Below are 12,572 nucleotides of genomic sequence, written 5' to 3'. Positions count from 1 at the left end.
ACCTCCTCATAGCTAGCTGATGTAAACCTCAGCTGGTGTGGGTATTGGGTTGACCTTGACTAGCTACAGTAAGATTAAAGCCTGCCTGTGGCCTTGCCTCCACTAGGGTTTTTACAAAGAGATCGTTATCTAGAGGTAAAAACAAAATACTTTTTTTGCAGTAAAGATGTTACTTCAGGTTTCCCTAGAGCTCCCCACCTCACTTCAGTGCAACCCTCCTACAATCCTGCGAGCAGAAGTTGTTTTCTTACTTGGCATGTTTTGTTTTATTCCTCCCCTCTGAACCCCCCCAATATTTCAGAGTTGTAGAGAGCTAGTGAATAAAGATAATCACTGCCAAAGGGGTGCTTAAGCCCCATTGAGCTTTATAACAAAGATCTTTGTTCTTCTCTTTCTCAGCTCAGTTCTGCTACTAAAAGCATTTGGTTAAAACTCAGCCATGCTGCTGAATAAGACAAGTTTTCATTCCAACACATTTCCCAAACTGAAATGGGGCCAGTGGCATGTAGTCAACAATTTCCCTTGCTTGTAAAAATGCAACAGGGCAAAACCCATTACTTTTACAAACATAGAAGGGGATATTTATTACACACACACCCAGTACCTACTTTAACTCTCAGAAAGATATGGGCTGAATTTATTGTCTAGCTCTAATGTATTCCAAAATATGTTCAGCTGTTAAAGTGAAGTCTATTGTTTCTGAAGCTATCAGAAAGAGTGGAAGATGTATCCAGTAGTGCTGGAACAATTTTTATACAGGGTATGCTGAGAGCCATTGAACCAAACTGTAAACCCTGTATATAATGGAAACCACTTCAAGCCAGTAAGTGCAGCAGCACCCCCAGTTCCAGCACACACGTGTGTATGTATCAGTTTAGGCAGGTAGATGAGATGCATGTTGAGGTATACAGTTAATTGGCTAGGAGCAATATTTTTATGGTGACTGGCAGAAGTTTTTTGTTTGTTCTGCAGACCTTTCCGCTGAAAGGGTTAGGGAATGAAATCAATGGGAAAAGAATTAAGTGCTTTTAGAAATCTTCTCCTTAAAAAATCCAAGTCAATGCTGTAGGGTGCCACTAATAGAGTGCACTCATCAATTTTACATTTACTGCACTATCAGTGATCCAGCTATTTATATTACTTTCGGTCTATCACTTAGAAACAAAGGGAAAGTATATAAAGGACTGTGTAGTCATTCCACTTCAATCATTCATTGTATAGTCATATGAAGTCTGCTCTTAGATTTTCTTTTTCCTCCCCCTGGAATGAATCACCTAACCCGCAAGGGCTCATCTACTGCAGGGGGAAGTAAGGAACAATCACTCTTAAACAATAGCAGTTGTCATTATCATCTTTCCACAAGGAGCCTTATCTTGGAACATTAAATGCTGTATTAGCCAAAGTACTTTAGAGGAACAAAAATAAAGGGAAAATGGAAATAAAAAGTTAGTTTATTTTGTTAAAGTGTCCAGTCTTACAAGTCTTTCAGAGAAAGCATAGCAGCCTTCAGCACTTGAGGTGCTGTTACCTGCCTAAACATAATCCAACATAGAAGGCTTAACTCAGTTTCACAATTCTAAAGTGTCATACCAGGCTGTGGGGGACACTAAGCTACAATGGTGAGAGTACTTTTATAAGCCATGTGAAGTGTTTAAGCCGTGAGTTATGTCCTGAGGAAGGGGACATATCAGCTGTATAGACACTCTTATTGTGAGGTCCTGTCAGTTCTTTTCACACAGCCCGCACTAGTTTTCTCTAGACAAAAGCAATTTGCACAGCTCCCCATTTGTTCATAGGACTTCCTGAAAGAGCAGATCAGGGGAGAATGTGGGATTTCTAGAAATCCCACATTCAGCTTTTCTTGCCAGGCAGCTCTACTCCATCTTGACTTGCTAGACCCTGCTTTCAGCTAGGGCTATATATAGCCACCTGCTATTTTTCAACAGTAAGGGCTTGGCTACACTTGGAAATGTGCAGTGCTGGGAGTTACAGCTGTGGTCGTACAGCTGTGTAGGAACAGCGCTGCAGTGTGGCCACACTGACAGCTACCAGTGCTGCAGTGTGGCCAACATTTCCATCTGTTGGAAGTGGTGCATTGTGGGCGCCGTATCCAGCGTTCAAGTGGCTGTAATGTGGCTTTTCAAAGGAGGGGGTGGGATGGAGTGTGTGACAGGAGCGTGGCAGAGACAGGTGTGATTTTTGAGCAGACACTGTGACAGCTCCGCTTGCAAATTCTGGCCATTTCCCCCACCTCTCTCAGTCACTCTTCAAATGCAAAAAGGCTTCAGACCAGCAAGCAGTTCTCTGATGGACTCTCCCCTCCACCCTGCTGTTTTCTCTCCTAAGCAAACACTAGCAGCTGTTCTCAGCTCCCTGCTTGCAAGTTCTAAGGACTGAGATACACAACAGCTACTTCAAATCATTTTAAAGTTTGGCCTTCCCCCCCTCTCTTATTCACTAAAGGCAATTATCACTCCTAAATAGCCTCAGACCTATAAGCAGACTGCTAACAGGGACTCCCTCAAACAAACAGCTGTGAACATCCAAGCAATTCCGCTCTGCCTCCTGCTTGCTGGCTGGAGCAAGAGCAGCTGTGTGTTGTTTTTTAGAGCTGGTCGTTTCAGCCGTCCTTCGGTTTGTTGTGGACAGGAATTCTGGATCCTCTTAATACCTGGCGGCATAACAGCTGCTGTTGGTGTCCACACTGATGAGCAGCGCTGATCACCAGCGCTGGAATCGCTACTACCCAATCAGACCAGGTGTCTAGCAGCCCGCGCAGCAGCCAGGAGTTTGGCAGCGCTGGCTGGGCTTTGTAAATGTGTTACACAGAGTGAGTTGCAGCGCGCTGTACCCCTTACACGAGCTGCACTCTCCAGTGTAAGCCAAGCACCTAAGTTAACGGGTCAGATTTCAGGAGCATTTCTAAGCATATAATTAGTCTCCAGCTACGGCAGAGAATGGGAGAGAATGTTTACTTCCCCCGATATTATTGCTCCAAGTTGGTGCTCAAATTCCATGCCAGTATGGATAGACAACTCATTTTGTCAGCTCTACCATTTTTTTTCCGAATGGATGGTTGACGCGAAGTATGCAGCAGTCCAGCGTGTAGCTAAAGGTTTGAGACAGTACTGCCTAATGAGATTAAGCCTATTTGTACTGCATTGCAAGCAGGTTCGAAATTACCGCAGTTGACGCTCAGCAGCAGTGGGATATCCAATTTAGGCTCAACCATTTTGTCTTAGTGAAAGACGGGAAATCTCTTTATGCAGATTGTTAAGATCACTGCTGGGCTGAGGGATAGAGCCAAGAACAGGCTGGCCACAATGAATGACACTAGTATGAGTAAAATCCATCTAGGTAATCACCCTTACTGGACACTCTAAGCGGCACCCTCTATTCAAAAGTCATCCTATCAGAAGAGTGGAAGAATGGAATCACAGACTAATGAGCTTTAACATATTATATTCGAAGTGCTTTCTACAAAGGAAGTGGCGCTATATGGAAAAGCTTTAATTAAATACATTTGAAGCTGGAGTGGCTTAACACCTCCCCTGTTCACATAAGATTTTGGAGTTATTTTTTCCCTGTACTCAATCTTGCTGCAACAAGCATATGTGTTCTTCAGTTCTACTCATCTGGTATAGAACAAAGCTGAGGACTCTTAAGTGTGTTCAGAGACTGAAAGTGACCTTAGTGTGTATCCATGCTGATAAACATCAAGAGTTTAGTTTTGTTAAAGAAATGAAAGTGAGCACAAAACAAGTGGGGGGAGAAGGTCCTGAGGTAGGATGCTCTAGGGGAGCGAAAGGAGTAGTTAATACAAAGTAGAAATAAAAATAATTAATACCTGCAACACATGAAAGTTTAGAGGGGCACAGTAAATTAGTTCCACCTGTGGGTTAACAGTGGACCAACTGGTAAGTTCAGCAGCAGAAAAAAAAAAAAAAAAACCACACCGGACATTCCAATGCATTGTTTCAAAGCACAGCAAGATTTAACACATTTAACAGATTCAGCTTCTGCTACCTTGGTTGGTTCAAATTCATTAGTTGCAACTTAAACATCAGGCCACTTACCATAACAGCTAGAATTCAGGTTACCAAAAAAGCTTATAACTGTGGCACAAGTGTACCTGGGATAAAGAGTGGCCCCAAGAACTAGTTCAACTCAGTAGTGCTGTTAGGAGACATTTGGCTTTAATTTAAAGTTCTGTTTTTAGTTTAGCAGCTAACATAGATGCATCCTGGTTATTACTATTAGAATCCTTTGAGAAAACTACCAGGAAGAAGAAACACTAACCAGACCCTCACTGGTCTGTTTAACCTTAACAGGTTTCCTAGGATAGTACACAGGTCAGTTGCAGCCCAACTCAGCTTCTACCTGATAACCCACTTTAAAAAATAAATAAATAAAAAAAATGGAGCATTGACTGACTTGCTTATAATTGGGAAACAGTGTGTTAGTTAGGTCACTCAAGGGTTGAGTGACCAGGAGAAGGAAGGAAACTGTACTGGAAATGAGAACTTGTCCTGTTATGGGCCAAGTTCTGGATAAGTACTGAGCAACTGTAGGTGCACAGTAGCTCAGGTTTTGACCCCATACTTAAAAGTCAAGCTCTCCCCCACCTCATGCCTCTCAGATCTGCTAGTGTAGGTCCAACATCTGCTTGAAGGAAGATGAAAAGTACATCTCAGCCAGTTCATCAATTCAGGGTGAGGCATTTCAATATAACCTTGGCTTCCATTATGACAAGTTTTCTAAAACTCTTTATTCATTCTGATTTTGCCCCTGGGGGAGCTATCTAGACTTCTTGTAACAGTCCTGGCTGAAATATTTAAAGAGCAGCAAGCAGCTCGTGTTTCCATGCACAATCAATACTGGTCTTATTTGCTTTGTGGAGCTGGATCAAACATAGGCATACACTTATTTTTCAAACAGTAGAAAACAACACTCTAAAAAGAGGAAGTCTTCCCCCCCGCCACCAGGATGGTGGTTTGTCCTAAGGATGAGCTATACAGCAGTTCAGGAGGCCTGCATATTACTATGCATATTTCTAGAGAGAGACTTTACAGCAAACTTTCTGGAGTTCAGTCTGACTATTTATACAAACAGTTCAGGACCTAAATTAAATGCAGTTTTATATAACTAAGAGCCCACCTTCAGTACAACCAGAAGAGTTAGGCAAGTCTGGTGCAGAACCTTAGCCCACTTTCCATAAGCAATGTTTAACTCCACACAGTCCAAGGACCAGTTAGATCTGTGGAAGCTACAACTAGTAAGTTGTTTTGTAACCAGGTACCATGACTGCTGTAGAGTAGATGGGTCCTAATCATACAGTCCCAGAACTGGTTCAGGGCTCAGTAAAGAATTGCAAAACACCAAATTTCATCTAGCAGAGTAGGAAAGACAGACTCCCTCCCCCATCTGAAAGGTCCTTACTCTGACTATGGAGAGTCAGTTCAAAGCAGCATTTGTACTGTATCTTGAAACAGATCAATTTTCTGAGTAAGCAGTCTCAAGTCCCCCCCCAGCAGGTTCACTGCCCTCCCTGTGAATACAAAGCCCTAGCATGATTGGTAAATCCCATTCTGCAAATCATCAGCATCACACTTCTAAATCCCAGTCTGATCTCTGATACAGTGCATTCTGAAATAGCTAAAACTCTTCCTTTCACCAATAGCCCCATATCTGTTGTAATTTCAACACACACGAAAATCACATTAGAAATGTGAACCTGTCATCCAGAAGAGCTTTTACAGCACTTTTTCCTCTAGAAAGGAGGGGAACTAGGAAAACATGCAAACAAGAGTTGATTGCGTTATCCCTTTGGATTGTTTGACTTTTCATGATGAATGGACTAAGGGAGGCAGACTTTATACCCTTCTTAGAAGCATTTCTATAAACAAGCTAAGTTTTCCTAGCTTTCAGTGTAGCTTTATTTAAACATCTGAGCATCATCAACAAATCCAGAGCCTAATTAACAGATTGTTTCAGCATTTCTAGTGTGTATTACATCTGATGCAGAAAGAGAAGCTGTAGTGTTTGTTATTGCCCGGAATATCTGAGACAGAGTGTGTCTACGCTTTGCCCAACTCAGGGCTTCAGTGGCAGCTTGCCAGGAACCCAGTGCCTGCCCACCCACCCTGCCCGCTTTAATATGTACGTAATGCTTGCAAATACTACATATCCCAGCAGGCAGTGCTCCAGTCTTGGAGGATCCAAGCAGCTGGGCAAGGTGGAGCATTGCTTACTGGAGCTGTAGGGTCCATAGGCTTTCCCTTCTAATGAACACAAGGTGGCTTTGGGGTGACTGGTAGAAATGTAAGCCACACTTCAGCCACCCTGGTTTGAGGACATGATTATGAGTAGCTATCACTAAGCTATGGCTGCCTCTGCAAATGCAGAAGGGGATTTGCTGAACAGTCACAAGTTAGCCTTGTTTCAACACAGATTCCTCTCTCGTCACTATGGGGCCTCCCCTCCTAGGGGAATGGAGAAGCCCAGTTCAGGGAGGATTCTTATACTCTTCCTTAACAGTAGGGCAGAGAGAAGAACAGGGTTACCATCCCAAGCACCAAGTTCAATCAGCATTAGCCTCTTGTCATCATGTAGGCCAAGAGGAGCAGCAAGAATGACAGCTGCTATAATCGACAGCTGAACAGACTGGAACAAAAAAAAGTAGCTTTGTAGATTGTACTTATAAAAGATGCTGGCAAAATCTCAAAAAAAAAAATCCACAGCAAGGGTAGGGAAGAAGCTTGTTGAACATTCATCTCTGCTACAGGCAGCATCTCCCCTATTTTGAGTTATACTTAACACTGGCTAATAGTTTGTTTGTATTTTTAATGCCCCAGACAAAATGCTGAGGGGAAAAAAAGTTTAAAAAGTAGTTAAAACACTTTTTAAAATCCAAAGTCTTGAAGTACCTCAGTGCTTCTGGAAGAAACAGTCTTACTGCTTTCCACCCAAGTCTTATCTCATGCATTGAGTTGCATCCTTCCTGTCCCATTTAATAAAAATAACTGGAATTCAGCCTACTGACAGCCCAATCTAGGTAACATTCTAGAACAGCTAATTTAGGCAATACCAGCTAGGGAAGCAGGCCATGCGATCTACTGGCCAGCACAAAGGATTGGAATCTGTAAAGACTGTGCAACCTCAAGTCAGCAGATGGAAACTGGGTTAAAAAAACAAAACAAAAACAAAAACAAAAAAAGTCCTGAATCCAAGTTGATCTTTGAGGTAAAATTACCAAAATGCCAGCATCTTTAAAAATAAAAAAAAATAAATAAAAAAAGCCCTGCTATCCCCCCTCCTCTCCAAGAGAAGCCCAAAACAGCAAATACCGTGGAACTATACAAAGAGTTACAGCAAAAATAGAGTTGAAGTTTAAAGAGGCTCCCTGGACTTTTGTCCTTTGACTCTAAGACATCCTCAGTCCCTGATGCACATAAGAGCCCTATCTAGGGCGATGCAGCAGTAACTGGATCAGCACATTTCTCTCCTCTATCTTCAGAGGCAGTTACCCTCAACTAAGTTGGCTCCACCAGCGGTTCTGGTTAACTCCATGGCAGCTTTGGCATCATCCCACTTATCTTGCAGAACAGCAGCATCTCTTTTGTTCCTGCTGTCTGTTGCGGAGGAGCCACCCACTCTACCTTGGTCCTCACCCTGACCCCGAACCTCCCCCATCCTGCATCCAAGGGAGCAAGCAGCCTTGTTCCCAGTCGTGTTGGTTATTCAAGGATCTCCTTAGTTAGTCTGGTGTTGGCTGGGATGGTTGGGAGATGGAATTGGAATGGAATGGCCTTTTGTTTCCTGTGTAGAGGTTTCCCTGCCTTCCTGTCAGCAGCTCAGGCTTGCTCTTTGTCCGCCCTCCACAGCCGCTCCTTGACCTCCAGAGGCAGGGTGTTGAACAGGTCCTCCTCCACCACCAGCCCACTGCGTTTCAGCAGAGGACACTCCCCCAGTTCCACTGGCAGGCACTCCAGGCGGTTTCCCCGGAGCTCTATCTGGGACAGGTTGGTCAGCTCGCCCACCCGAGATGGCAGTGATTGCAGCACATTGTTTCCCAGGTTCAAGGTCCGCAGCTTCCTGCACTGGAACAGCTCAGGTGGGAGACTCTCAATCTGAAAGGAGAAACCAGAGAGATACAAATGTGACATGTGCTCACCTAAGGCAAGGGAGACAGACGAGATGTAGTCAGACAGATCACCTGCCTCCAAGTACTCACTTCTCCCTCAAATGCATTTCTGCTTTCTTCTAAGCTGACCTTTATGCATGGAATGCTTTCCCCAAGATACAGTAAAGCTACTACTTTGTCCTCATGCACATCCTCTTCCTCCATATTACTTACAGTAAACTGCCACATGAAAATGTCTAGGCCAGAGCCGAGTAGAGATTACTGACAGAAGCAGGGAAGATCTGAAACCCACTCACATCTAGTCTGTACAGCCAGGTGTTCCTATCAGTGTTTCCTTTGTCCCCTCCCAGAATCCATCCATCCATCCATCAATCACTTGTTCTCCCCCTTGGAGTTTCCCTGTTGATAAGGCACCTAGCACCGTAAGGCTCTGATCCTGATCAGGGCCACAGGGTGTTAGAATAATAGAGGTAAAATGACAGAGACACTCCATTTTTAAAGTATAGTCGTTAGCCACCTGCAACACACACACACTCACCACGTCAGGCTATTCCCTACATGGTTCAGTTTTGATCTGCAGCGCACACATCCCTCCATACCCTGGTTATAATCCAGTTTCCTAACCACAGAATTGAGAGGGAGAGAGAGATCTCCACTTAGACCAATGTGGGTGACTCTTGCTCTCCCAGCTTTTCCCCTTCCCTGCCCCCAGAACTTCACTGGCACAGCTCTGTCAGTTTCATAAGACTGACCCAACTTTCACTTGAAACATCTGAGGTAGAGTTTGAGCCTGCCAGTTCTTTCCTATACAGAAGGAAATGTAAATGACCTCTTCTCTTTCTAGCTGCTCCAAAGTAAACAGCCTGCACGAACCCAGGGGAGCCCTGCCTTACACTGACGTTATATGGACAGTTGTAATACATGGTGGGGGCCCTCCCCACCATTCATTTTCTATCTACAGGATCAGAGACCAGCAAAAAGGCACCAATTGTACTATATGGACACACATTGCTAGGGTCCTCCTCCTAGCCTCTCTCTCATTGTAGGACCTACTCTGCAAGAATAGAGATCATTCGCACTGTAACTGAGGCAGAGACCAGGTCTTATTGTCTGGACCTGTGTGCTACACAGAAGAATAATTCAGGTGGCCAGTGAGCTTCTCCTACAAACATCTGCTCCCTCAGAACATGGAAGCACTAGTACTCCGATCTCATTGCTATTATGGAAGGCACCATTCTGCTTCTTCCTTGAGCTGTCCTGCTCTAATCCTGAGGATGGTCTGCAAACAGTCTCTTCCCCTTAAAAGCCTGGCAGAAACAGGGAAGGCAGCGTTTTTGTCTTCTTCTGAAGCATCAAGTATTGCCCCCCGATGGAAGTAAGGAACTTGGCTAAATGGAATGTTAGCAGAATTTGATACGGTGATTTATGTTCCTAGGAGTGATTTACTAATGGAGAATAGCAGGCTAGTGGTTTGTGAGCATTTAAGTGGATATCTAGCCATTAAAAGAAACAGATGATGGGAATTCAGTGTAATATTTGATTTTGACCAGTACAGCCCATCTTTGATCCACAGTGTGCTGGGGGAAGGAGGGGAGAAGCCTGTGCATTAGGGTTTCCAGGCATATACATGTTTTAGTATCTATTTGAATGCTAGATTTTTGTGCTTCCCAGTCTGTTGTATCCCCCTTTCCTTCATTTTACTTAGAACGTAAGCTCCTTGGGCAGGCACGATCCTTTCATTATGCTCACGCGCAGTGCCTAGTGCAATGGGGCCCTGATCAAGGACCTTCTAGGGACTACCACAATACTCAACTTTTGGACAGTGTCAAGATACAACAAGAGAAATTAAATACCCAGCACCACTGGCTCCCACCACCTATGCACAGATAGCCAAGTGTCAGAGAGATTACTAGTCCAATCAGACTGTCATGGTATCGTAGTCTGACAACAACACTATAGCTGAAATTTGAATTTATTTATTTTATCAGCCATGCCTTCTTCCAGCAAGATTTCTAGCCATGCAAATATAAAAGCTTATGGGGTTGGGTTCAATAGATTCAGGCATCAATTCATGACCTTCCCCTTAACTCAGTGAAAGTCAAAGCCTATCCTTTGTTTAAAACATAATTGCACTCTATTTTAAACTTTAATTATGCGCACAAGATCTGCCTGGAGTAGTCACTGGTTACAGAGAGTCTTTAACAAACAGCCAAAGTTCTGAATAAGCTACAGCCAACGAATGGCAACAGCAACAAACAGCAATTTTATTCAGCCATCATTATTTGGAACCATCATTCTGTACAAGCTGCAAAATTCAGCCTGGTAGTCATATAACTAATAAGACCAATCACTTATTTTCAAGTGACAGGAGTGGACTTTACCAAAGAAGAAAGTTGTGTGTTACAACACGGCCTGATTCCCACAAAGACAGTTGTACTAGCCAGCTCCAGAAGTAGCTATTTACTACTAGCAGAGGAGCTTTGAGATAGAATTCTTAGGGTCAGGAAATGCAAGTCTATTAGCACTTGCATTTTCTGCTGCTGACGACTGTAAATAACCAGGCTTCCTGAGCCCAAGGGTAATTGTGGCCTTGCCTACATCTCTTCAGGGAAAAAGAGCTGATTAGCTGAGACTGGGGGCTAGGCAGGAAGAGAATACTGCTTCTAGCCTTCATGGTGCATTAGTGTCTTTGGAAGAACAAGATGGGTGGTTCCACATTTTATTGCAAAAGTAGAGCTGCCTCAAGCTTCTTGTCATCCCGAAGAGAAACTCCACCCCCAGATTGCAGAGGATGCACATCTTGTCTTAACCCTGTGTGACCTGGGCTCTTGAACAATTGCCAAAAAAGGGTACTGTTCAAAACCTGTATAGTTCTGCACCTTAAAATAGAGCCTTCAAAGCTTACTTCTCTTTGCTTAGTGCGGCATCCAGCAAGTGCCAGATGCTACACTGAAACCTCCTCCTTCTCACAGAGGAAAATTATTTTAGTTTTTAAACCTACTGCTGAAATGTGACTGGCTATACGCCACATGCCTTCCCCAATGCCAGGGATGGTGGGTTAGCCACAGCTTAATCTGGTGTTAATGGTGGTTTAACAGACAGAATGGCTTCTTAAACACTAGCTGTTTAGCTTAATTTTTCTGAAGGTTAGAGATCAAAGTTAATGCAGAATGGGTACCACTTCTCTGGCTCCGGGGCTGCCACGTCACTTTCAGAAGCAAGGTGGCTACTGAAAAACAATCAAGAGCTGGTTGGAATTTTAGAAGACCCCTTGACAATCGTATTATAAATTGCTGTTTTGCCTCCAGAGTTTTCCCTATCAAAGGCAGCAATACTGAAGAAGCTTTTTGGTAGCATCAATTAGACATCGACTTGTCAAGATATATCTAAAGCATTAGGGACCTTCTTGCAGACTGAAAAATATGGGTATCCTCAGAAGAGGCAGGAGTTTGCTCCATATTTCCATCTGAATTCATAATCCTTTGCCACGGCTGGTTGCTCTTTGTGCAATTATGTTACCAGACTTCTTTGTGACTTCCGGTGGGAACAAGTAGTCAGATGGACTTTTAAAGTAGCAAAATATTTTGTTCTCATGTCTCTAGCAACAAAGCCTCTTGGGTTTTGTGGATAGAAAGAAATAAGTAGAATTCTAACCAGAGTATTTTTAGTTTCTATGAGGCATCAGTGGATCTTCAAATATAAATAGGCCAAATGCAGCCTTTAGTTGGACATACATAAAATATTGTAAATTGCTTATAAAGTAACTCAGGTTCAGAACTGCAGGACAATCCACTGGGAGGAGTTATTGAAGTGAAAGTATATCATAGCAACATGAAGCAGCATGTCACAATCAGGTCATCTCTTCAAGTTTTGCTGCTCCTAAGCAATTAAATGGAAGCTCATTAGGACCAAAGTAACTTCCTGATCTCATATTGCAATACTTTCTCTGCTTGTAAGTTACAAAGAAAAACTCCAGCTGTGTTAAACTAGAGCCTGATTTACATGTGGAGAGGACATTACATTTGCTGTAGTCTGAAGGTACATGTGCACTTGTATCAGTCAGTGATTAGTCACGTTAAAGGCCCAAGGGCAGGTCAAATCTTAAAACGCTGCAGTGCCGCAATAGCGCTTCAGTGAGGATGCTGCTATGCTGATGAGAGCTTCTCCTATCAGCATAGCTACCGCCTCTCACAGAGGTGGATTAACTATGTTGACAGGAAAAGCCCCTGTATCAACATATACTGACCTAAGCCCTGGTGTAGACAGCACTACAGTGGGTCGCAGGTATATCTCGGGGTTGTGTTCTTGAAAAGGGTGAAGGATACCGAAACACCACATGCCGGGGACCTGCTGGTACAGCAGTGGCACAGGGTAGGTGGGCAATGACAGGGGCAGAGGAGTAGGAGCGATCTGACTGCCTCTCCCACTG

General features: G+C 43.7%; 2 protein-coding genes across 7 annotated transcripts in view; one reads left to right on the top strand and one right to left on the bottom strand.

Moving 5' to 3' along the window:
* The window catches only part of KYAT1 (kynurenine aminotransferase 1), a 92,634-nt gene that overhangs the window by 36,223 nt on the left and 43,839 nt on the right, over nt 1–12,572 (top strand). The window lies entirely within an intron of this gene.
* Nucleotides 3,446–12,572, bottom strand: part of LRRC8A (leucine rich repeat containing 8 VRAC subunit A) — a 30,557-nt gene continuing 21,430 nt past the window's right edge. For all 5 annotated transcript variants that reach the window (XM_032797818.2, XM_032797816.2, XM_032797815.2 and 2 more), the window contains one exon: nt 3,446–8,129. In XM_032797818.2, coding sequence (XP_032653709.1) covers nt 7,854–8,129 — 276 coding nt within the window. In that variant the 3' untranslated portion in view covers nt 3,446–7,853. The remainder of the gene's footprint in view (nt 8,130–12,572) is intronic.

The sequence above is a fragment of the Chelonoidis abingdonii genome, chromosome 24 (assembly GCF_003597395.2).
Source record: "Chelonoidis abingdonii isolate Lonesome George chromosome 24, CheloAbing_2.0, whole genome shotgun sequence".
NCBI classification, from domain to species: domain Eukaryota; kingdom Metazoa; phylum Chordata; order Testudines; family Testudinidae; genus Chelonoidis; species Chelonoidis abingdonii.
The sequence above is the reverse complement of the archived record's forward strand: the minus strand, read 5'-3'. Positions and strand labels throughout refer to the sequence as shown.